Source organism: Ammospiza nelsoni, chromosome 1 (genome assembly GCF_027579445.1).
Source record: "Ammospiza nelsoni isolate bAmmNel1 chromosome 1, bAmmNel1.pri, whole genome shotgun sequence".
Taxonomy (NCBI): domain Eukaryota; kingdom Metazoa; phylum Chordata; class Aves; order Passeriformes; family Passerellidae; genus Ammospiza; species Ammospiza nelsoni.
Window position 1 is genome coordinate 148,896,292 of NC_080633.1, and position 26,396 is coordinate 148,922,687.

At 39.7% G+C, this 26,396-nt stretch overlaps 1 protein-coding gene across 1 annotated transcript in view; it reads right to left on the reverse strand.

Moving 5' to 3' along the window:
* Window positions 1-26,396, reverse strand: part of FAM135B (family with sequence similarity 135 member B) — a 131,239-nt gene that overhangs the window by 65,218 nt on the left and 39,625 nt on the right. The window contains exons 3-4 of the mRNA XM_059478135.1: window positions 8,238-8,377; window positions 1,937-2,007 (exon numbers count right to left, since the gene is read on the reverse strand). Coding sequence (XP_059334118.1) covers window positions 1,937-2,007; window positions 8,238-8,377 — 211 coding nt within the window. The remainder of the gene's footprint in view (window positions 1-1,936; window positions 2,008-8,237; window positions 8,378-26,396) is intronic.

The following is a 26,396-nucleotide window of genomic DNA, read 5'->3' on the forward strand; positions in this document are numbered from 1 at the left end:
AACTGTTCAGTTTATTTGAGTGTTTATAGATGGTACACCACACTGCTTGTGTGTGGCACTCACATTCTCTGAAAAAATCCCTCTGCCCAGGATTTTTCTCCTGGGAAGCTAGAAGCCTCAGAGAAAAGGAAAACAATTCTTATCTCATTTGCTTCTCCTCTATTTTGATGATGTGGAATGTGTTTGGAAATTGTTTACCCACAGGTGATTGTTTCATTGGATTCTGGTGTGAGTTGTTTTGACTCTTTGGCCAATCAGGACTCTGGAAAGAGTCACGAGTTTTTCATTATTATCTTTTTAGCATTTTAGTAAGTATCCTTGCTGTATTATTTAGTATAGTATAGTATAGTATTCTTTAATATAATATAGTATCAAAAAGTAATAAATTAGCCTTCTGAGAACATGGAGTCAGGTTCATCATTCCAGCCTTCATCAGGACATTTCCCAGCAAATACAATACTTGTGTTCTTCTGTGTAAGAACAATCAACTCAGGCAATCTGTGAGAGTTAGAAGCAGTCCTGTGTCAGACAGCTGAAAATATTCAGAGTACCTTTCCAGATTGTCAATCTAAAAAAAACCTTTTTGGAAGAGGCCAAAATTCAAAAGAGAAATTGACGTAACTGCAGAGAAACAGTACAAGTTGGATTAGCTTCTCTGGGTTTTGGGTTGCTTTCTTTCTTTGGGTTTTTTCAGTAAATAAAAGTCAATACTTTAATTAAAAGTTTGTTTATAACTATTCCAGAATAACTATCCTAGCGTGCAGTCAACCACATGAAATTTGAGTCATCTACAGGACAAGAGACTGAGCTGTAAACGTGGAGCATGCCAAAACAGATCCTCCCAATGCAAGTGAAACTTCTAAAGAGGAATTATTTTAAGGCATTAAAGACACTTCTGAAGATAATTGTTTCCCAGAGCTCAGAAAACCTAGGAATAGATGGTTGAGTGGTGCATGGTTAGTTCCAAGAAACGTTTCAATGATATTTGCAGTATATAATTTTCTAAAGAATCACGACTTTTGTTTCTAGTAAATCAAACTAATCTTTCAGGTGATAACAGAAATTAGGTGTAGGGTCTAGAACACAATTCCATAACCTAAATGTTTCAGTTCTTTTTATTTTTGGCTGTAACTTAATGTTTGCTTTATTATCTCTTTAAGACCCATAAGCACTGATAGTTAAGTCCCCCCTGCCTGAGAGAACAAATTTTCTCTTTTTGCATCTTGAAGGTAACAGAAATATGTGCTTGAAATTTGTTTGTGTACTCTGTGGGTTTGAACAAAATCTCACAGGGACAGTCTCAGCATGAAACACAGCTCAGATGATTTCTCTGCATCCCCTCCCACTCCCCATAAATGCTACTCAAGTCAATGGAACCTTTTCCCAGATTCAGGGAGGCTCAAAAACATCTGGGATCATACTTCCTGCTATGTCTCAGGAAGGCATGCTACTCCTACTTCACCTAAGATTACAGAATCAAATTCAGTTAGAGGAAATAAAATTCAATAGGAAAACTACTTCCTCCTAAAATGTAGAGGCTATTTACTAAATAGAAGAAAAGTGCTTAGCATGTTCATAACTCCTGTCTTAAGCCAGAAAATAATTCATTGCCTCCTGAGATAAATGCATTCCTGAGTCACAGACCCTGACCATATGGAGGTTGATGATGATATTCCCCTTAGCAGCAACACAGATAGACCAACACTTAAAACCTTTGAGAAACTTACACTTCAAGGAGAAAAAACTGTTCTCCATTTAACAGGAATATGAGATCCACACTTCAAATACAGAGGGGAGAAACAGGAAAGCTTCAACACTAAGGCAAATGGGAGCCTTATCAAAGCTCTCCTTTTTTAAAAAGGACTCATTTCATCAAAGTAATTTTCTGGTTGAACAGACCCCCACATTACCAACTGAGCTTTAAACCAGCACTTACTGTTGATCACTATCAGTAAAGTGCAGGTCCAGCTTGAGCTGAAAATCTGCCTCATTCAATGCATCTTCCACCTGCAAAAAGAGAGAGACAAGGTTACCTTTGTAAGCTGGCACCTACAACACACAAGGCAAAGGTGGGTGGGTTTGTCTGATAAGAGCAAAGGCAAAACCACATGGCAACAGCAGCATGACAGCACAGAGACAGAGAGAAGCAAATGTGACAGTGAGTCGAGGTAATTGCTGAAGGAGTCAGAGGGAACCAGAGCAGTCAGAGGCGTTTTCTGCCACCAGGTGCCGTGGCATGTCAAAAAAATCACTCCAGACAAGAGGAACCAGAGAGCATCAAGCTCTGCATTTATTGGATCCTTGCTCTTGCACACCAAGATCAAGAAAAGCATTTCTGAGGCTGCTTTCCCTCACTGAGTGAGCCTTTATTTGGTTCATCTTATCAGCTGCAAAAAAGGCAAGGACCAGGTTTTCCTGGACGAGAAACAGCCACAAATCTGTGTGATCACCTACCTGTAACTAATAAAAATTTCAAATTTTACAGCTTAAAACATTCAGAAGTGGCTCAAATAATTCTGGAAATTTCTGATCACTCATCATTGATCTTTCAGTTTATGTCTCAGCAAATGAAGGCTTTCCTGGGCCACAGTCACTCTTTCAGGCCCCTAGCAGATTAATGGAGGTATTTTGCCATTTATTCTCATGTAGACCACTTTCTTTCCAAAACTCAAAGGCCTTGGTTGTTTTATAAACTAAAACAGAGGTTTAACTTGTACATAGCTGAGGGTGTCTGCATGTGGAAGGATTCTGCTCACCAAAACTACTGAAGAAATCGTGTGGTTCACTGGTAGCTCCATTCTAACTCATATAACAGGTCCCACCAGTAAAATTACCCATCTTTTATTGTCAATAAAATATTTTTATTGGATTTTTGGAGACAGTGCTAGAGCTAGTAGTTCATTACCTTCACTGGGAAGGAAATAAATTGGATAGCACATCTCAGCTTGGCACAGTTAAAACAACTGCAATCAATGGAAATAAATAAATTAGAATAGAAGAGGATTAAGCTGTCCAGCACTTTTTTAATCACTCCTTTGAAATGTCAATTCTTCCCCAAGAAAAATATGTTTAGTAGAATGAAAAAATTAATTTTTAACAACTTAAATAGACATATGAACAAAAAAATTTACACATTTTATAACCAAAATAGTTGTTTTCTGTGAATGTAAACATCCTTTATAGCTGACAGAACACAGCAGGAGGTGCACAGAAATAAATGTAGAAAATTGAAGTTATTCACTGGGGTGTGATACTATAAATACAACACTTTTTTGCCACAAAAAGGTGAGATATATGTGTTCTATCTTATGTCAGTGGAAAGCAGCAAGTAGAGGCAGAGAGTGACCTGCTCCATCCTGAGGTACCCACTGGAGAATGACAATTACTTTCTATTAGTGCCTGTCTCTTTCCCAATGACAATAGGTAGAGCTTAGAGAAATATCTTGGTCTAGATACCTTTGCATTTTAGATGGCTCAAAACAGGCAAGATGAACTCTGCTTTCCAGAAGTTATCATCATCTTCTTAACAACAGAGCAGAGACTACAGTAAAAATGCACTGAAGGCAACATCAGAGGCATCTACCCTGCTCTGACAGATAGGATTCATAAAATAAATAACATAAACCATGGTCAGGCAGGTTTCCCAAAGGTGAAACTGCATTGACAATGTACAATCTTTTCCTGTTTGGTAAAAAAATTGAGATTCAAGGATTGGTTGTGCTTTGAAGAAATTCTGAAAGATGTTAAATTTAATTCCTTCTGAAGTAATATGGTATTTCTTCTAGCATGGCCACAGGCATAGAGATGTGAAGGGAAAATTCCCACTTCTATATACTGAAAATGTGCTTTCTCTTTTGTGATTGCCTCAAAATACCTGGAAGTATGCCTTTCATTAAAAAAAAAAAACAAAAACAGAAACAAACCACAAAAAACCCACAAAAAATCACAACCTTTTTCCCTTTTAATGAGTTGCTATCACTAAAAATCACAGTTGCAGTGGCAAAACAAGTAATCATTACTGAAGCTAAACTATGAATTCCAACTAGGAATTCAGTACAGTGCTTCAGACAAAGTAAACCTCCTCCTCCTCCTCCTCCAAATAAAGGGGATGAAATTTTGGGTCTGTGCCCAGCCCTGCTGAGCACCTGCAACAGCCCCTGAGATCTGAGTGTGTGCTCCAAACAAGTTCAGTATCTGGTGACACTTGCCCCAAACACCTTGAGGCAGTGAGCAGATGCCTGAGAGACCATGAGACGCTCTTCACTGCATGGGGTCATGCAGTAAACTGCATAAATTAGATATTTTTAATCCCAAAACTGTATTGAAATCAGACTGATCAGAATAGGGCAAAACCCCTCTCTCAGGTTGGAAACAGGGGTATTCTATTCCTATGTGTTAGAAGTGGGGCAGTTATCTTCTGTTAATTGGGCAGTTTTTCTTTATCCCTTCCACAACCAATCCTCCCTCCAGGACATCTCTTCTGTTAATGGGCCAGTGAGTGCCACAGCATGGCTGATAAAATTCCATCATCCCTTTGGAAGATGCTCTGCCCAGGGGGAGAAGCCAAGCATTCCTGCCTGGATATAATCTGGGGTTTGGAACACCACCGCAGCCTTCTCTACCGGATTCCCAGACAAGCAGTTTTCTTCTCCATTGGAGTCCATTGGAGGAAGATCAGACTCATCTACAGCACTTCTGGACCTTCAGAGGAAAACTCCAGCCTTCTCCAGGATCACTGCTCCAACAGAACCACAGCTGGCACTGCAGGAGGGCTGAGCCACCATCTAATGGGACTGCTGCCACCACCCTGACATACAGGGTGTCAAGTCATATTCTGACTGTCAACAGATTTTTTTGTTTGTACTATTACATTTGTATTTTTTTTAAGTTTTCCTAGTAAAGAACTGTTTTTCCTATTCCCATATCTTTGCGTGAGTGCCTTTTAATTCCAAAATCATGATAATTCAGAGTGAGGGTGTTTACATTTTCCATACACCTGTCTTTTCAAACCACGACCACCCCACATAAAATGGATCAAAGTTCCCACTACAGAGGTAATGGTTTCCTTTTTCCCTCCCTAATATTTAACCATTTAGCCAGAGTGTCAAAGTGAATGATCTGCATGTCCCAGATCACTTAAATTTCTCTGGAAAATACAAAATCTAATTTACTGTATTATTCCAGCTTGCCTCACTCTTTTCTCGCCCTGCTTCTAAATTTTCCCTCAACAGGGCCAGCAAGAAAGAAACCAGACCAGTTATCTATTCTACTGCAGGATGAGAGGCAAAGCTTCTTCCATAATAAAAAAAAAAAGCAAAAGCCTATGAAAATAAATTTGAGTTCTTTGTAGCAATAAATTCTGCTCCAGCCCTGCAATATTGTTTCCTTTGAATTCAAAAAAGGCTGTATACTGGGACAATATAGAAAAAGACATCAAATAAACTAAAGAGTTTAAAGAACCATTTATATGGTGGAATTCATGTTCAGTGCCACTTCTAGGCAAATAATAGGGCTTCCTTCTGTTTAATACCAGGCAAAAAAGAAAAAAAAAAGTATTTACATATTTAAGTGTATCTAGGGTTATGCTAGAGGAGGAGGGGAAGAATTAAAAACAAAAGGCAAATAATCTAATTTGGACATACATGTTGGTTTTGTTGTTTGGTCATTTTGTTTGTCTGGGGGTTTTTTTGTCTGAGTTTCTGTCAGCAAAACATCTCATCAGCAAAACTACCTGAGCACCAGGAAGAACAATGCTCCCCAAATATAATATTGGATAATTCCAGCTCTGACAGCACAAACTGCATGGAGTATATGAACTCAATTCTTGCATTACCCAGACTAACTCTTTTGTCTATTTATCATAACTTCCATCCACAGACAAAAACAGTGAACAGAACCTTCACCCGAACCAAGAAAAATCACCATAGCACACAAGAGGCACAAAAAAAGGAATCACATCTGTTGTGTGCTAAATAAATTAAGAGTTATGAACACAGATGATATTTAAAACACTTGAAAAATCTCTAGCTGACTTGCCAACACCACATTGCAAGGATTTCATCCAACACAGGAGATTATGTGACAAAGATACAAAACTGTCTCTGAATAGTTGTGGATGTAGTAGTGGCATACTTCAGTCTCTCCCACATTTATATCAAATTTGGAAAGCTGTGGAGGACAAGACAGCAAAGCAGAAAAAAGAAACCTAAAAGCATTAAACAAAGTGAATTGTGCTAATCTGCTCAATGCACAAAAAATTTTTAGAGATTTTTTTTTTCTATTTGATTCTTTAGAGTGCCTTTAGCAACTCATCTGGAACAACAGACCTGTTTATCCTCTTATTCTACAGTGATGAAAACCCAAAGTTACTTTGCCACACAGAAAAAATGAGTTTATCTGTGCAAATCCACTCTGTAAGTACAGAATTGGGCAGCTGACCTCTTTCCAGGGAATCTCCTGTGAAAAGCCATGTGGTGCTGCATGCAGCACATCAAGAGTCACAATGACATTTAGCTGTGAGGCATCTTGTGGGTTATTTTTTATTTTCCATTTCATGAGGTGCACAACTTTTCTGAATAATAATGCAAAAATCATCAGAAATCATCCCTGCTCAATACAGTGGAAACTGCTGTAATTTGAGGGGAGTGATATTTAGTCAGATGTACCCCACAGAGGAAGGATAAAATTAATATTGGATAAAGCATGCTGGGACATTTTCCTAGCAAATATTGATAGACTTGCTTTTAGTAATTTTTCACATAAGCACAAACCAACAATTCTAGGGAGGAATAAACTGACAACACTAAAATTGACATCATTAAAAAAAGAAATCAAACCAAACCAAAACAGCAAGAGGAAAGTGGGAGAGAAAAGGAAGCATGTTAACCTTAAATTGGGTTCTCAAGCTGTTTTAATTTAGATCTCTGTATAACACACACACACACACACACACACACACACACATATAAATACATACACACACACACACACACATATATATATATATATATCATTTTAAATCTCATTATGATCAAATAGGAAATTATGCAAAGGACAGGTGAGTGTCTCTGGCCCTGAGTTCAACACATAGCACATGATTTACACTGGCTCTGTAACTCATAGTGCCTCCTTTTGATGACAAGCTGACTTGGCAAAGATGCGGGTGTCCTGTCTCTTGCCAGCACCGAGGGCAAGTACCGATGCCATAAATTTTGTACCAATCCTTGGGCTGGCAAAGCACAGTGATGGCACATGGGACATGCCTGAATGCCATTCTGCTGTGACACTCTCTCCCCTTCCTGTTTAAGATTTCAGCAAAACAGTGCTGTCCATGAACGAAGATTGCTCCACCCTTGTAGCTCCTGGGAACAGGAATTGCTGCTGGAAGCCTTTGGTTTCACACCAGTAGGATTAAACCAAAGGTGCTCTACAAGCTGGGTGTCCCAGATTGTGTTTTTACCTTGTGTGAGTGCTCCTGTTGGCTGAAGGAGTGGATGGAAAAAGGGGAGAAGGATCTCAGGGTGGACAGCTGTTGCTGAGGTACCTCAGAAAGCAAAAGGGTTGTACATGGACTCCAAGGAAGGGAAAGCTCCAGCAGGTCTCCCAAGGGCTCCTGCAGTCAGGAGCACCAAGGAAAAAGGCCAGGAGACCTCTGAAGGATGGAAAAGGGCTGAGGAGCTGTAGAAAATTTCAGTCACAAGAGAGAGGAGGAGAAGAGAGTGATAATAATGGAGTAATAATAATAGTAGCTGGTCCTGGAAAGAAGCAGCAGTCTCCCACTTTTCTCAGGTGGGGCTGATGAGCACAGCTGTGCTAAGTGAGTGATCCAGTGCACAAATGACAAATTATGGTTGAGACACTTGAGTTTCTGATATTCAGATTTACCAGAGTATGTCAGCATCTTATTCCACTGGAAATCCAAGGTGTAGCCTGCTCCTCACAAACAGGCACAATGCAGAGGGTCTCTCTGACCTCATGTAGAGTTTTACAGTGTCAGCATGTACAAACAAATAAATCACAGGTATTTATGGGTACAGGACCATCAGTCTCCTCCCAGTTCAGCTGCTGGTGCATTGGTCAGATAAACTGTGCCTTTCACTCCAGCAGCTGTATTCATGAGACCTCTGGCAGCACATGGACTTCTTCTGAAATGGAGATACCTGTGCAATGCACACCTGAAGTCAAGTGAGAGAAATCCCAGCCCTGCTGGTTTTGATGTGCATCCCAAAATAACTCACCCTTTCACCATCCAGAAGCAGGTGCACTCTGAAGTTCATGGTCTCATTAAGGATGATCTCTTCATTTCTGTACAAAATCTGAAATATTCTGCTGTAAACATTGTTTTCGTGAACGCAGGTCGAGCAAAGGCTGGAATCACCTGCACAAAACACAGACAAACTCCTAGTGTGATTTCAGCAGGGAGATTAATTTGCATCCTATGACTTCACTCCAGGGTTACCTAAGTAGTACTTGTAATTAAACACTTGCATTCTCAATAATTAATGGTAGTAGAGCAGGCTGTTATTGTGGGTTGCAGGTTCACAGACATGATATTTAAAGAAAACAAATGTTAAACGGTAGGCAGGCTGGATTTCAAAGTGAGAATAGTTGATCCTGTGACAGCACTTATCCTATTAAATTTATTTCTAATAAAGCGTCAAATGCTCAATTTGGTGCACCCAGCATGACAACTGTGGGAGTTCACCTGTGAAACTTCATCTTTTATCTGCAATGGCCATCTTTCAGAAGAGGGATTTTTCTTTTTCTACCAGAGATGTCTGGTGCTCCCAGAAGTTACTACATGGGAGGGGGGAAAATAGCCAATAGCAGATCTTGCATATCGAAACTGGAAGTGTAGAGGCATCTTAAAATACAGAAACATATAAATATAGTCTTTTTTTCAAGATGCCCATGTAATCCTTCAGGTCTTTGGCATGTGTGAGAGATGCCAATTTAGTAAAAATAATTGAATAAATCAAAGCTCTAAGCTCCTCCACATCAAATTCAGCCAGTAGCATCACCTGTGTGCTGATGTATCAAATGATCACAAATAAACATCACATAAAGTGAGGTGGGATTTATCCTTTCTAACTCAGGTGCCTCCAGTGTGTGTATTTTGTTTTGGTTACAATGGAGCCTATAGAATTTAGGATATAATTAAAAAAACATGAATGCTTTATACTGAGGAAAATTTTTGCTTCAAGTCAACTGCTTTTTGAGCAATTCCCTTTTCAGTAAGAGGAAAAAAACCCTGTGGCTTGCTGAGTTATACAAACTCACATTGGAGGGAACATTCACTGTACTACAGTGAATGCCTTCCCGAGGAGCCTGCCATGACAGTGTGGCTTTTAAATGAGCAACTGGGCACCAGAGTTAGGAACTTTCAAGGTTTGTCTTGGCTGGTAATCAGAATCCCCTGCTAATTCTACTTCTGTAGCCCCAGAGCAACAACAGGTTGCAAAATTTACTCAGACCTGGTTTTGTCCCCTTCCAGCACTCAGTCCTGGAGGACTCTGAGCTTTTGAAATGAAGTCCTTTAGCAAATGGTATTTTGGAATTGCTGAGAAGGGGTGCTTAAAGAGGTGTACCAGGATTAGTCCTTCAGAGAGAGACAGATGTGTGATCATCATCAAAAAATCAGAAGGCAATCCTTTTTAGAAAGTACCATTTTTTTCAGAAGGTACTTCTTGGAATTTGCCCCTTTGCAGAATTGTTCTGGCACCAGAAGCTGTGGTAAGATAAAAGTCCAGGGTCTGCTGTTTTGTCAAGAGTTTCAAATTAGGACAGGTTTATTCTGCTGAGATTTGTATATAATTTGCTATCATAGGTCAGTGAGTCAAGACTGACTGGATTAAATATTTTATGAGGTCAAGTTTGGTTATATAAAAATAAAATAACAGAAAGGACTTTAAAAAACCCAAATAAAACAGGTACTGAAGAAAAGTAGACAGTGAATGGGGCTTTGTCATTATAAAAATTAGTTTAGTGGTGCCAGTCTGCTGGAACTGGAATAGCATGGACACTGAAATATATCAAAAAATAAAAAATCATTTGAGGCAGAATTGACTAAATGACAATAAGACCAATAAAACTTGATCTAAATAATTAGCAGAACCATAGTTCTGTCATCCAGGTTACATTCAAATAATTTTCCTATTACTGATTTCCATCAAGCACACCCAAGTATTTAATCCTGCTATTGTCTTCCCACCACCCAACCTGCACACTAGTTATCCATGAATCCAGGCAGCCTAGATAAATACATTTTTATTTTCATGTGCTGCACCAATAAGGCTAAAATGTTTCAGCCTGATTAGCTCTTCAAAAGCATGCAGTCATATTTATTTTAATTTAAACCTCATGATATTACAGACACTGCAAAAATCATATTAGAGGTATAATGCATTCTTACTCCTAGCTGGCAGACAAAGGAAACTTTATGTTATTTGATTTGGATATTGATATACTGGCACTCTTCTTGGATAGAAAGTTTAATCTCATTTTCTTTTCAAACACACTCCTGAGCAGACCACTCCTCATGTGTAATTGCTTTAGGAGCTGGATTTGCAAGGTGGCATCAGGAATCATTTCTTTTGTTGGAAACGTCAAAGTCAATGTCATGCCACAGTGTTTGGGGCTGCCTCAAATAAGAGTATGAGGTTACAGGGCCAAAAATCTCTCAGTTTTAAGCAGAGAGACCTCCTTTGCAGACAGCTGGCAGAGAACTACAGCAGGTAAGTCACTGATCTTCCCTAAACACATCCATCCCTGCCTACTTAAGTGGCCACCGGTGGCTTCTCCCTCTCTTGGAGAACAACCTAAAGTTGCAACAGGGATTTCCTCAGAGGAGAACTTGGCAGTGCTGACAGCAATGCAGGGATCCTCTCAAACCAAAGTGGAATGACAACATCTCACAGATATTTTCCTTCAGGCTGCAGCACCTGCTGGTGTGTTCTGTGCTTCAGGTACAGGCAGGGACCAGGCTACCTCACTCTGCTGGAGCTTCTTGCACTAACTAGAAGCAGTTACTACTCCAAACAGATCCTTCATTGGTCTACTAAAACATCATAATCCAGGAACCTTTCCCAAGCTTCCCCTAGTTCCTGGGATTCCTTCTGAAACCCTGTGTCTCTAAACCCCAGGTGTGTCTGCTGGCAGGCAGTGGCACTGAGGTTGGCATTTGTCACAGCTGCCACTGTTCAGAGAGAGTGCTGGCAGGAGACACAGCAGGTGTAGCCCCTGTTCAGGAGAGACAGCAGATGCATCCCTGTGCTCACACAAGGGCCTCTGTCCTTTGGCACAAAGCACAGGAGGGTGTGGGAGAGAAGATTGAACCATTGAGTTTTCCCACATCTCTTTCTAGTACAGTCTCAGCTGTTCAAAAATTCCAGCAGCCACAGGAAACCCAAAGGAGACAGACACACTGTCTGGAAACTGCTGGGAACTCCCACTCCCAGGGGAGATCTGGAGCTAAAATTTTACTGTCCTGTATTTATTCCACACTTTCAAAGGCTTCAGCTGTGGTGAATTCAAAAAAGAAAGTTTAATTCTGTGGTAATGAATTTTTGATCAGTAAATTTCCCTGTCAGGAGATTTGAGACATGTGCAGTATTCCTTATGCTAGAAAGACTCCTGATTTCCTTCCTAAGTGTCTATTCAATTTACTGCTTATTATCTTTGGGTTGAACAGTTCTTCAGTTTATCTGGAAAGTGAAAGAGCTTTCAGGGCTGTGAGAGCCATGGCAAGTATGAAGAGGAGAGCTGTGCTCCACAGGCATTCAGAGAATGAGAAAAGCCTTTTTATGCATCCTCTCTTACTATTCCTTCCATGCCATCCCACCATCACTCCTAGAAATTCCTCCACAGCTATTGGACAATGGCATTTTTAAAAAGGAAGGGGGAAAAGGCTCTTTGCACTTATGGATGATTTCATGCAGAGGGTGCTGGCACAGACCAGTCACTGTAGCATGTCCTGCTTTCCCTCTCTCCCATCTTCCAAGTGTCCCCAGATACACTCCAGTCTACCCAACTTTCCCATCTGGGTGTTTCTATAGATGGAGGTTTCTAAATATTATTGCAGCACATCATACAGAAATTACTCATCTCTTCAAAGATTCAGAGAGAGGTTAGTTATATCCTGGAGGCCCTTGAAAAATTTTCTCCACATAATCTTATAAGACAGAAATTGATGGATAGGTGACCTGTAAACAATTTTTTTACGTATTTAAAACTTAATTTAGTGAGAGTAAAAACCATAGAATTCTAATCACTGCCAGGAAAAAGGCACTGAGGTGGGTTGGGGTGGGAAGGGAAGGGAAGGGAAGGGAAGGGAAGGGAAGGGAAGGGAAGGGAAGGGAAGGGAAGGGAAGGGAAGGGAAGGGAAGGGAAGGGAAGGGAAGGGAAGGGAAGGGAAGGGAAGGGAAGGGAAGGGAAGGGAAGGGAAGGGAAGGGAAGGGAAGGGAAGGGAAGGGAAGGGAAGGGAAGGGAAGGGAAGGGAAGGGACACCACCAGAAACCTTAGCCTTGTACAGAGACATGTGGCAAACCCCATTCAAACCCCCTTATCAAACCCACTTAACCACAGCTTTGTTGTTGGCTGTAGGTATAATTTGATAAAGTAGATAATGAAATCATCTTCTCTTGACTGTTGTGCTATTTGTGTTTTCAAGGAGTGTGATATGCCAGAGCAATTGGCATTTCTCATTGAAAGCACTGGAAGTGTTTTCTGAATGCTGAACTTCTGTTCACTGAAACTGAAGTTCAGAAACACAGGAAGTGTTGCTGGACAGACTGGCAGTGTCCCTCATCTGGTGCAAAGTGTGATAGGGACTCAAATTTTGCCGCTTTTCAAATATTCTCATTTGTGTAATTTCCCCAAGAGAACACTCACACCACCACTCCCATTCATGTGAGGAGAGGGAAACATTTCTAGGGAAAAGTTATGGAAGGTGGTGGTAATATTCTTGAAATTTCTAAGATCCTAATGCACACACCTTCTCCCAAACTCCAATGGTCAATTATCCCAACTGTTCACTCCAGGAAATCCAAACTATACATTTTTCAACTCCGAGCATTTATAGCATTCTTTCTCTGCTTTCATCATGCCTAAATTATATCACTTTCATTTAAAATTCTTTTATTTAGTCACTCCTATACTCATTTTTTAACTGCTGTAAAAATAGTTTGAGAAGTTTCACGATTGTTGGAGGTCAATAACTCTCCCATGGAGCAAACAATGACACATGCATATCTCAACCTCTGATTTCAGCCAAGGAGAGACTCTGAAATGGCAAAGTCATGGTGTAGCTTGATGAGATTTGAGATAAATTATTTCCCCAGAGCCACCAGGGCCACATGAGCCCTTGCTGTTTGCAGAGAATAGGACTGGCTGGTCCTTGTGCCCTCTGTGTTGTGTTTGCTGTGTCAGTGGCTGGAGTGCTCCAATCTCACCAGCTAGAATCTTTCCATAATTACATTTTTGATTGTGCTTCGTCATGATGTCTCTACCTGCCAAAGAAAACTGGAATCAATGTCAACCAACAACCTTTTAAAGGATGGTAAGCAATCCAGTATGCAAACCCAGATTTGCCCAGAAGTATTAATCTTTGAGAAGTCATGGAGGTCTGTTCATATTTATTTTTTCAAGGCTTCAAAACATAAATTCCTTGTGGCATGGCCCTTATCAAAGAACCAGTGCAGGAGGGAATTCTCCTCTGATAGGAGGGGACGCCTTGAAAGCCATGAGTGAGTTTGTTTTGGAGAGGTTAGAAAAGGAAAGCTAAAATTTCATTACCTCACTTCACATTACTTTCTAGCTCTTCTTCTAACAGGCACTAGAAACCTGAAAAAACCCTTGGAGTTGGTCCTTTGATTTGTTTTAAAGTTACTATCATACTAAGAATAACTTTTATTAATGTTAGATTTCTCCACACAACCAGGAGTGTGAGATGTAAATGAAACATGAAAAATTTGTTTCTCCAAAGGAAACACATTAAAACCTCCTGCACAGAGATTTATATCCTACACAACTTTTCTATTTAGCCTGTAGGTCTTGGCTACAGAATGCTGAGAATTTCAGGGGAAAACAAACCACTTGTACTCTTCTGTATATTTTTTGTTTATATAGTTTAACTTCTGAATTTAACAAAGGAAGAGCAGAGACGGCATTTATCTGAACTCTGTCCTCTATTCTGCAGCCCATAAAAGTGTTATTAATTAATACTTTTTCAAAGTGAGAAAGGAGGACTTGTGACAATTCAGTCCTTGCACGCTGCTGCTGAAAACATTAAATTGCTTCCTATCCCCAATGCAAGGCAGAGAACAAAGAAAGTATTTTTTTATTATTATTTTAAATATAAAATTACAACTCCAGGCCTTTGAGAAGGACAGCTTCAGGTTTAGAGCCAGCTTTCTCTAGAATTAGCTCTCTGCAGTTTCATGAGCACTGTGTCAGAGTTTTAAAATAAATATGGAGTGCTTAAACAGTCAGGAAAAATCCATATGGAAAACAGATCTAACTTCAGATCTAGCCTCTCTAAAGTCTTTATGACTATAGCATTGGAAATTAGATAATTACTCAAATGCTGGCAACTTCTTGAATGTCTCTTGCTATCTGGGAAAAGCAGTATTATTATGCTGCTATTCAGATAAATGGAAAAGCAGGATTCTGCTAAGTTTTGCTTTCATGAAAGAGATGCTCTTCAATAATGTAAGGAAATCAAGATACTGCAGCTATAAAAAGAGCTTTACTGTAAATGTTTCATTATAAATATTAGTGCACACTTAAACATTTGTATTTCAGCCTAATTCATGGCCACAAGAAGCATATCATACTTGTGTTTCCACACAGGAAAATCTGAGAGGCAGATGATATCTGTAAAGGCAGATGGGTTCATTCTCCCAGGTCACTCGTGCACAGACAGGGGGAGGGCGCTGCAAGGCACTCACTTGAGAATGAGCTGTGAACGTTTTGAAACTTTCCTGCCCACAAACCTTATGCTGCTGCCCACACAGCCATGTGGTGTCAGCAGTTCATGGGATCTCTCTGGATCTGCCTCCGTGGAAAGCCAGCTGTCAGTAAATCCCAGCAGAAGGCAGTCTGAGCCCGGCTTTGTGACCTCACCCCAGAGCTCTTGGATGCATTTGCACAGTCAGGTAATCAGGGGTGAACAGGGAGGGTGACAATAAACAGGTAGAGAGAGCATCATTAAATGTTGGAGCTCTGGATGCTGAGAATTTCAGACTTTCTGTGCTGTCAGGCACTGACCCCCAAGAGAAAACTCATTTGACCTGAGGCCATGGAGAAAGCTTCCAAAATTGAATGATAAAACTGTGTGTAGTTTGAATAAAAGTTGTAATATCACATGGTGGGAAATTGAGAGTTAAAGGTTTTAGAACATAGTAATATGTATTGAGCGAAAATGGAGGTTTTAGGGCAGTGGCTGGTCCTCCTTCTTTACCTTCTTCTTCATGGGTTTGGATGGTATTTTGTAATAGGGCAGAAAAGTCCACATTGCAGGGCATGGGTGATTGGTTATTGGGTTAAAAGTAAAAATAATTTAGGTGTCATTTCTTAATTGGACAGTTTATCCTTGAAAGGCCCTGTAGAGAGAGCTGTGTGGCCATTTGGTACTTTGTTAGAGCAAAATACTGCAGAACTCGCAGCTTGTGAGACTGTGAGTCTCACAGATAAGAACTAATAAACATCTGAGTCTGAACAAGAAACACCATCTCATGATTTAATCCCGACCTTGGCATGAAAGAAGCAAAGAACCCATCAATAAAATAATCACAGAATCACACAATGGTTTGGGTTGGAAGAGATTTTAAAGATCCTCTAGCTCCAATCCCCTGCCATGGGTAGGGGCAGCTTCCACTAGATCAGGCTGCTCCAACCCCATCCAACCTGGACTTGAACATCTCCAGGGATGGGGCAGCCACAGCTTCTCTGGGCACCCTGTGCCAGGGCCTCGCCAACCTCACAGGAAAGAAAGTATTTCTTCCTAACATCTAATATAAATCTCTTCTTTTTTAGATTAAAACTGTTGGCCTTGTCCTATCCCTATTTGTGTAAAAAATTTCTCTCTCTCTCTCTCCCTCTCTCTCTTTTTTTAAGCACTGGAAGGCTGCAATGAAGTCTCCCCCAAGCATTTAAAACCTCAGTCTGGACTAGCTGAAATCCACCTACCTGTAATCTGAGTGATCTCTAGAACACACAGCACCCTGGTTGGTACTGCCATAAATACAACCCAGATCTCTCTCTTGCATCCATCTCCCTCACTCATCCACACATTTGCTGTCCTGTTCCTTGGCCTTTACCATCTGCAATTCCCACTAACCTCACAAGCAGAACTGGCTCTTGCTTAGAACCCCTAATAAAAAAAATATAAAATCTAAGTTTCCTTGCTACCTCAAATATTCTATTATTATCACAATTCTTAGATACTTGCAGGCCACTCTATTTTGGTATATTTAGAGAAAATTAAGACAGCTAAGTATTCCTCATATGGAGAGTAGGCCATCTTTCCAGAACCTAAGCAAGCACTGTGCTGCAAAATGTAAGCAAAGAAGATCAGAAAACCTTGTGCAGATATCCCTGTTTATCTAACTTTCTTTTTTTCCTTTACCATCTGCTGCAGCCATATGCCTTCTTAAATCAGAGCTAATTATAGGTCTCCATCAATACTAATCAAATAGTGGTAACTGTTGCAAATTTCAACTGAGATTTTCATTTCTCCTTGATTAAAATTCATCCAAGCCAGGTTCTAAGAGGGTTGCCTTTCTCTGGTTATCTGGACTTAGGTACACAGCAGTAAATGTCACACTCATGTCTGTGTTAACACATGGGAGAAATTCATAAAAAGCTGTGGAAGTAGAAAGAGCTAAAGTACAGCTCCCAAGCACATTAGGTGGGGTGACTTTGGGACAGAAAATGACTGTGTCTGATAAATACCCACTAACACATTCTGGAGCAGAGCTCTTGGTGATTTGAGTTTTCCTTCACTGTCCCTGTGCTGCTGTAGTGAGTGAAAGAGAGGAAAGAAACTTTGTCACAAAATCCTCTTGGTCTTAGCACTGAAGAACTGGAGCAAAGATAGATCCAATGCTAAAATTAAATTCTGGAAGAGAGATTCCAACCTATTTAGAGAACAATATATCTCCTAATGAGCTCAAAAAAGACGAGACTTCACTTTCATGTCCAATGAGCATTTGTATAAATGTCCATTTGTATAAATGTCATTTTGTACCATTCAGGCAAATGTTTTATAACTGTCTCCAGTGTCAACATTATTCTGGTTTGCTGTGTAATGTGAAAAGACAAAAAAAGACTGAAGGATAAAAAATAATCCAGTCCTAAATATGGCAAATGAACACTTGAAGTGCCTTTTGAAAACCCCAAATACTAAATAGCTCTTTCAGCATCACGAGACTCTGGCAATTTCAGACTGTTGTACTGACCTTCCAGGAAGTTTAGAACTATTCTAAAAGAAATTAAGACTAATAAAAGAAAAAAAAATGAAAGAGAAATTAAAAAAATATGGTTTTAATTCATTCCACCCATCAGGTAGAGAGTTATTTCCCATTATAACCACCAAGACCCCCCATGTAAGTGAGGGGTGCACAAAGAAGAAAGAAGAAATCACTTCCAGAATTTCATTTCAACTTGTCTTTTCCTCTGGCTACCAATAAGAAGATTCTCTTCCACTTTTCTCACCACTGTTCACATAGTGCTTTGGCAGCTGGGAAACCCCAAATGTTTAGGGGTCTAGAAATGTAAGAGTTGAAATACATATATAAAAGTGTGGCTATATGTATTTTACAGACAAGCATAGATATTGCGTTAATCCACTAGTTTTTCCTTAGTGTCTCACAGTATATTTGGCATCCTCTCATCAACACAGCAGCTATGGATTCAAAAAGAAAGATCCTGAGTTAAAATCCCAGACCTAAAGTCAAAGTGGAAAATAAAGATTTCCCTGATGTATCTGTAACACTTTGAAGTCCTCCATCAATGGTATAGATTGGGAACTAAATGCTTCCTAATGTGTTATTTCAGTGTCTCCTGTGTTCAAGAAGGTGATGGATGGAAATTGTACATTTACCAAACTTTTATCTTGAGCACTGTGGCCATTTGCACTTTATGCAGAGGGTAAATTACTTTGAATTGAATATGTAAAACATTTAATGTTTTACATATTCAATGTAAAAAAATTATAAAAAATATGAAATCTAATAAAATATTATTAAAAATCTAATTTTTCCAATGCAGATGTAGTTCCTAATATTCCACTCTAATATAAAAATTCTGAGGATTCACTAAAGGCTTCAGACTTACAAAAAAGGCTTCAAGGTCCTACAGATTTTTTCTCTCTGTGTACAATACCAATAATGAGGTATTGCACATCCTTTCCATTATTAATCTTGAGTCAATAGAGATAAGAAGAAACCTGATACAGGATAGAGATACAAGAACCCTGATATCTCAGCTGTAGCTGCTGCTGCTGTTGAGGGTCTTTCATTCTACAGCCTTCAATGTAGAGTGAGATGTTCAGGGTGGGTTTGTCACACCCACATCTGCAAAGGGATCCCTCTACATTCAGTTTTTCCTCCACATTCCACTGGACCTGTACAGATCCCTTGCTCATTCATGAGAGACCTGATCCTACTGCCCATGTGGCCTCTGATTCTGATCGCTAGATTTTATATTTATATATAATGGGAGAAAAAGTAGGAACACATCCAGTCCTTGCTTGCCCATAAAAAGGTGGAAGAGCTCTACAAGTCCCCAGGGCAACATAATGTGCTCTAAATTAGATGTTCCTCTCCTGACCCAAGTTCTTTCCATAAATTACAATACAATCCTTGCTCTGGACACATTTCTCATTTACAGTGCTGGTTTCTCAAGGCAAAGAAATTACAAAACAGCCTCCAGAAAGGAAGTGAGCATGATGGAGACTGGCAGAGAAAATTAAAAATTCTCCTAAATACTAACCCACATGCACACAAAAAAAAATTTTGTTTCTTTTTGGTGGGAAACAATTTCTGTTAAAAATAAAGCCAATATCATTATGAAGTAGATTCTAAGTAAGTAAAGCATATTGCTTCTTTGCCACAGGAACTGCTTCCATAAGCCATAAACTTAATTGAAACCCAAAATGTTCTTATGTTTGTTTTGTATCCTTTGAATACTCCTTTAAGCAGATATTTTTAAACTTCCCATCCAGCTGAGAAATGAGAATGCTCCTTTCCTAGGTCAGCCAACTCTTGACTGATTAGTGATTTAATTGCTGTCTATACAGCTCAGCACAAAAATACAATAGATTTTTTTTTTCTTATTTATTTGCTTTCCCAATTAGACTCCATCAAGATCTGCTGCTGTATTTTTTTGTAGGATTTTTTTTTTTAATTTTATTTTTGGGGTTTTTGGTTGTGGTTTTTGGGGTGGTGGGGTTTGTTTTTGCTTGTTTGGGGTATTTTTGGTTTTGGTGTGGTTTTTTGTTTGTTTTCTTTTTGCTTTTTGTGGGTTTTTTGGTTGGGTTGTTGGGTTTTAGGTTTTTGGGGTTTTTTTACTTTTTTGTTATGCACCTCAACTCAATTGAAATCTTCAGGTTTCATCTGTATCACACAGATACAAATATATAAATAATATATATAAATATATAAATCAGCAAGAGACTGATCCTTCTTTGCCAAGGCAGGTCAGGCAGGAGCCATTTAGGTTTCTCTCTGGTTTCAACAAACTACATTACTTTTCTTCCTTCCTGTGATGTGCCAAAGGTATCATTAACTGTTCTCTTTCTTTGGATTGTTTTCTTGTAAGACCATTCATTGCCTTCAGTCTGAGTAAAGGGTCACTCAAGAAAAAGATCACTTATTTCTTTCTGACCCGTCTGGGTTTTATTTGGTAAACTTTGCATATACATCACAGTTCTGCAGTGAGCTCTTAAATGGAGTAATCACCATAAGATAAAATGTCTTTCATCTATAACCCCACCTGCCTTTCACAACAAAACCCATCTAAGACTTTGAAATTGAAATAGGCCAAATCCTCTGGATCCAAAAAGCTCATATGCTTTTTGAAAAAGTTCCCCTGCACTCAAAAGTGTAAATGCCTTTACCTCCCCAAGTGAAAAAATGGTGCAAAAAGAGGCCTTACAGCCACTACAGACAGTGATCTTGCACAAAGTTATGGTCAGCTGTTCAAGTTAATCCTGAAAATCAACAGCACACTTGGGAAGGAACTCATAGAATGGTTTGGGTTGGAAGGGATCTCAAAGCACTGGAATCTCCAGAGAGATCTTGAGATCTCTTGAGAGACATGAGGCAAGTCAGGAGGCAACACTGTGCCTCCATTTCCCACCAACTTTTCCTTTGCTTTGTCTCTCATTCAACCAGTTTGCACTTGGAGAGCGGAATTTTTCTTCAGCATTTACCACACTGCTTTCAGCTGCTGTATCTGCCTTGGCTGAGAAACGGCTAAGCCTGGAATGCAAGTCCTTTATGGCTCCCACATGGAATAAATTGTGCCAATATTTCCTTAGATATTTTTGCCTAGTGACAATCATACTTTTCTTTGTCTAAATTTATCCATCAACATTCCCAATAATTTTGAAACTAACAACTCCAAGTGCAGTCCATGGAGACAAGTTTGAGCTGACAATATTCAGGACGTGATTTTCAAGGTTTGAACTGAAGTCCATTTCCTGGAGGCTTTATAACTTTATTCAAATTCACAGAAGATAACAGAAGAGACTATGTTGCAGCTGCTTACAGCTAGCTCCCTTCCTAACTTTTAAACTCTTTCCCAAAGAATGATAGTTTGAAAATTATATATTCAAGTGACATAACTTGGGGAAAAAAAAAATAATTTCTGCTGTTAAATTAAGATAATTTGATGGTAGGAAAGTCTGAGAGAAATACTGGCGATTCCAACTAGAAAATATTCACAGAATCCCAGGATGACAGAATAGTTAGGGTTGGAAGGGACCTCTGGAGATAATCTAATCCACTCCTCTGCCCAGGCAGGTTGCACAGGAAATTATCCAGGTGGGTTTTACATGTCTCCAGAGAGACTCCATGACATCTCTGTTCCCGTGCTCTGCCACCTTCCATGTAATGAAGTTCTTCCTCATGGTGAGGTGGAATTTCCTGTGCTTTAGTTTATGGCCTTTGCTCCTCAGCCTCGCTGGGAACCACAGAAAAGAGTCTGGCTCCATCCTCTTGGCACCCACCTTGGAGATATTTGTTTGCATTGAGCTCAGTCTTCTCTTCTCCACACTAAACAGGCCCGGCTCCTGCAGTTTCTCCTCTGAGAAAGATGCTCCAGACCCCTCATCTGCTTTGTGGCCTCTGCTGGACCCCCTCCAGTATCTCCTTGTCTTTCTGGAACTGAGGAGAGCAGAACTGGGCACAATGTTCCAGATGTGGCCTCACCAGGGCCGAGCAGAGGGTCAAGATCACTTCCCTTGGCCTGCTGGCCACACTTTTCCTGATGCACCCCAGGATACATTTGGCCCTCCTGGCAGAGAGGAACCCCTGCCATTATTGCACTAATCAGGAAACTACAAATACAAAGTAGGGTAAGAAGACTTAAAGCCAGTAAAAACAATGTCTCTTCTCCTTTCAATACTTTTACCGATGCCTAGAGCCAAAATGTTTTCTTCCATTACCCAGGGAATAGTGATTTAGGTTAAGCTTGTTCTACAGATATTAAGATGCTGAAAAAAATTACAGTGCCTTTGGAATAAGGCACTTTTCTACATGCCAATGTCCATACAAGGTCAGCTGTCCTTGAAAGTGAGAGCTGTGGGAAATCGTGTAAGAGTCCATGGATACGAATCGCTGGGAAAAGACTAAGAGTTAGCTTGTACTTATTCAAAATTAATAAAGAGAATTTAAAGGCTTGAGGGCAATATTTCAAGCAGAATAATAAAAAAACCAAAAATATACACTTTTTGCAGACAGATTTCTCAAGATTTTCCATCCTGTTGACTCTACCTGTTTGTGAACCAGCCCTGTAGCAATGATCCGAGCTGAAAAGGTGACAGTGGGAGCTATGGGGAAACCCCTCAACAAAATAAACTTCAAATATGAGACATGCAGAGTCAGATAAGGTGATTATGCCAATATTTTGGGAGAATTTTGTGCTTCTCCTTAATGTATTTTTTTAAAAATACAGGGTTGAGGACAACATAAAACCATGGGCCAAATTCCAATCCTGTTCCAGAGACCTCAGCACTGAACTTGAGAGTAGGCACTCCTGTTCCAGCTTGACCAGATACTTGGTCTGGGGTTCTGAGTAAATTCCAAGTGACTGGATTAAAATCCTGGCTCCATGTTCCTAAAGCTGGATCATTAACACACACAGAATCACCCCATACTCTTCTATACCCAAATCTGGGCAAGGTCTCCCAGTTCTCTGAAGCATTATCCAGCCAGCAGACCTTTCTGGAAGAGGATATGGTTTTTAGAAACTCAGGAGTTTTGGAAAAGTCACCAGTTAAGTAAATTGGAAAAAAAATACTTATCTTTTTCTTTCAAAACCATATTTTTTCTGGTTTCTCTTAGTTGCAGCTGAAATTCTGTATAGGATAAAGACAAGGAGTTTCTTTCCAAAATTGAATCCTGCAGAAACTGTGTCTAAATCAGCCAGAATTACAGCTGAACAGCTGAGTGAATCTTAATTTCTACAACCAGATGAATAATTTAAAGCACACTAACATCAACACCTGGTAAATGGTTTTTTTTATCTTGTTGCAGTTTTCTTCGTTTCTACATTTCTCTGGCTGAAATTACTCAAATTCAACTGGTTTTCTTCCATACTTTTAATAGGGACTTTGATGTCTTTTTGAGAAAATACTCTGTCAGGCAAGAGCTGCAAGTGCACCATTTTCAAGAAGATTTAATGCAAAGCTGGGTCAGCACCTCTGAAGAGAACTCATGCTGGAATGGCAACTCTTTCTTCAGTGCAGCTGTGCCTTTCCTGCTTGAGAACACTCTTGAGTCATTTGCCACTGGGACACTTCTGGGAACTCTCTCAAAATATACCAAAAAGGGATGATTTCCCACTCAAGCCTGCAGAGCTGAAAAAACAAAAACTGCCTACTAGAATGGTTTTGTTTCTTTCCTTCTACAATTATCTAAGATGTTTGCTAAGGCTGAACTCTTCCTAACTGAGAATGGCTTTTCCCCTCATGCTGTTCCCTTTCAGCAGCAGTTGCATATTAAGGGCTACCTTGCTCTCAGATTATCTCAAAGCTTGCAACAACAAGGATCTGACAGAAAAGAGGAGACACTTTGATCAACCCATCCAGCCACAGCTGTTACTAATCCTTTATCTTTTCACTTAACTCCAGTTAATGAACTTTTAAATCAAAAATGCTTCTGAGGTCCCTTTGGCCTGGGCTGAATTACACTGGCAAGGATTGGGGTGATGTAAAAATCAGTGCCTTAAATATGAGGTTTGGATCAGTGGAGAAAAAACTTTTCAGTGGAGTATAAAGTATGTTATGACTAATCCCCATAAAAGCATTGCTCTTTCCTGAACTTTTTTGGCAAAACAGGATTTGATAATTTCTCATGTGTACAAAATCCCTACCAACACACTATTTTACCCTGTCCCTCGTGTTGGAGGAGCCATTTGAATCAAGAAGTGTAAGTGATGCAATTAAACTCCTGTGCAGGAATGGGCTGCCTCCCTCATGTGTCTACATTCCCCCTTTTCCCCATGCTGATGGACCTAAAACCTTGAAGAACATGGAGAGGGTTTTATCCTTTTTACCCATGAGTAAATTCTACATCGCAACTCAGACTACAAAGCACTTATTTAATCTATGGCTATCACTCTGTAAGAAAATAAGTACCTCTTCCCACACTTCCCCAAACGTGTATTCAGCATCTTCTGTTACTGTGCAAAGCATCGAGATTTTGTTTGCAATCACCAGGCAAGTGACCTCACAGAAACAGGCAAACACTCAATTCCATTCAATTCACTGGAGTTTTCATTAATTGGCTGCCTAACAGGGATGTATCTCCTCAGACACCCCCACAACCTTCAGCTGAAGACGGATGCAGGGAGCCCTCCCTCTCCTAGAGATGCTTGCCACTAATGAGTCTCAGCTCCCTTGCATAAGCCAATTTCCCATTCCACATAGCAATTATGTAAATGAAGGTGAAGTTCCTGATAACTTCCATTGGCTCCACTTGGCTCACAATTAAAAAGAAGAAAAACATTGAAAACCTTTTGCTTCAGTCTGGGAAAAGAACTGCTTACCCAGAGAAAGGAAAAAAATGAAAAAGGAAAATTTTAAATGGGCTTTCCTCTTTATCCCAAAAGGACAGCAATAGTTGGATGAAACACCACTTCCAGATGATATTCAAAGAGTTTCTTTCATTGTGTGTAGTCATTCAATTTCTTGTTGCAGCTAACAGCTGCCAAAACCAGGCTCTGTCAATGTAAACAGTGATCAATATTCTATGTTAAATCTCTTTGACATAACATGAAAGCCTCCAATTTTTGGCACAGCTTAGAGGCAATGCATCACATGAATATTTTTATGGCTTTGCCACATCCTCACAGTGTGGATTTTCCTCCTTTTCCTCTCACAATGCTAATTGTGTAGTTGTTGCTCATGTCTGTTTTACAGGTAAGAAACTGAGACAGGGCTTGACTTGGACCTGTTTCCTCAGGAGGATTCAATTAAAGTCAATGTAAATTAGGCCTTTGAGGGATGTTGAAGATCTGCATCTAAGTGCCTAACATTGGAGAGGAAGCCTGCTGGACAGTAGGAAACAGAAATCACATTTCATAGTTCAGCAAGAGTATAAAGTCCTTTTTCTCCTCTTCTCTTCTTTAGTATTGTAGACACTTCTATCACTAGAAATCAAAATAAAAAATTCTGAAGTTTAGTTTCGTCTCATTAAAACCTAAAACTCAATTCAACAACAAAAAATAAAAATTTTAAAATCTCCTAACCTTCTGATTTTAATGCACAAAAGAGAAATTCATTCTAGAAGTTTAAACCTTACTGTTTGATTCCTGTATGCCTGTGTATAACTGGTACAGAACCACACAGCCTTTCCTTGGATCCTCTCAGAAATCCTTTGTAGTGTCCTCCAACCTAAGCCTTGAGCCTCTGAACTCTGGTGAGTGCAATTTCTATCAAATATTATAATATCTAGTAACACAGAAGTCCTTACTGGGTTATTTGTACCATGATTATAATACTTTACTAGTATTTACTAATTTTATTTTATTAGTAATACTTTATTTGTGTTTGAATGGAGTTATTACACTACTTTCTACTGCCTAAGACAGAGGGAATTAACCCTTGATATTTTTGGAAAGGTCATAAGGGGAAAACTCAAATCCTGTTTCCACATATTTCTTAGAGACCATTCATGAGTTTCCCCAGATCCACCTCATATCAGCACTGCCCTTTGGTTGCATCCACTAGCCCTTATCAAAATTTTTAGGACAGTATCTGTCTCATTTTGGTCACAGGAAGGGCAAGCAACAAATTAGTTCTTGGGTTTTTTGGGTTTTGTTTTGGTTTTGTTTTTTGTTTGGTTTTTTTGTTTGTTTGGTTTGGGGTTTTTTTTGGGGGGGTTGGTGTTTGTATTTTGGGGGGGTTGTTTGTTTTTTGGGGTTTTGGGGGTTTTTTTGTTGGTTTTTTGTTTGGTTGGTTTTGGATTTTTTTTTAATATAGGGGTAAGAAATTAAGACCTAATAGCAAGAATCACTGTAACCTAAAATTCATCCTTTAGACCTGTGGAATGAAGTCCTTTAAATGTTACTTAGGAGGAAAACTTGTGCAACAATGTTAGGCTACTCAATCTGACTCCAAGGCTGCCCAAGTCTGTAATTATTGCTAAAATCATGTGAGAAGCTCCCATACCTCCTCCAGAGATTGGGAACCCAATGCCAAGACCAGCAGACAGAGAGGCAAGAGATGATTTAAATGTATCAGGGGCATGGTAGAAAATGTGCCTACATGTGCAGAACCTAAACCTAAAGCCAAGTGATTTTCACCTGCACAAATGGCTTCCAGGTGAAGTGTGAGATGAGGGATAACAGATGGACTGACAAAAATAGACAAATCCAGGAAATTACTGGATGATGTTAGACTCCATGACTGGAAGTACTCTCAGCACAGCTTGGCTGAACTTGCTGAGACCTTCACCAAAGCATCATTACTGTTAGAAAAACATTACTCAGAGGAAGAGAGAAAGTGAGACCTCACTCAGGTGTTTCCATCATTTTCCTGGATAAAACGACCTCTGGTTATACAATTTTCCATCTCCTGAGAAGGCTTGCAGACAAAAACAACATTATTGTTGGCCAACACCTGTGCTGGGCTTTGTGTGGGTTTTTCTGGGATGTAAATGATGGGAAATAAA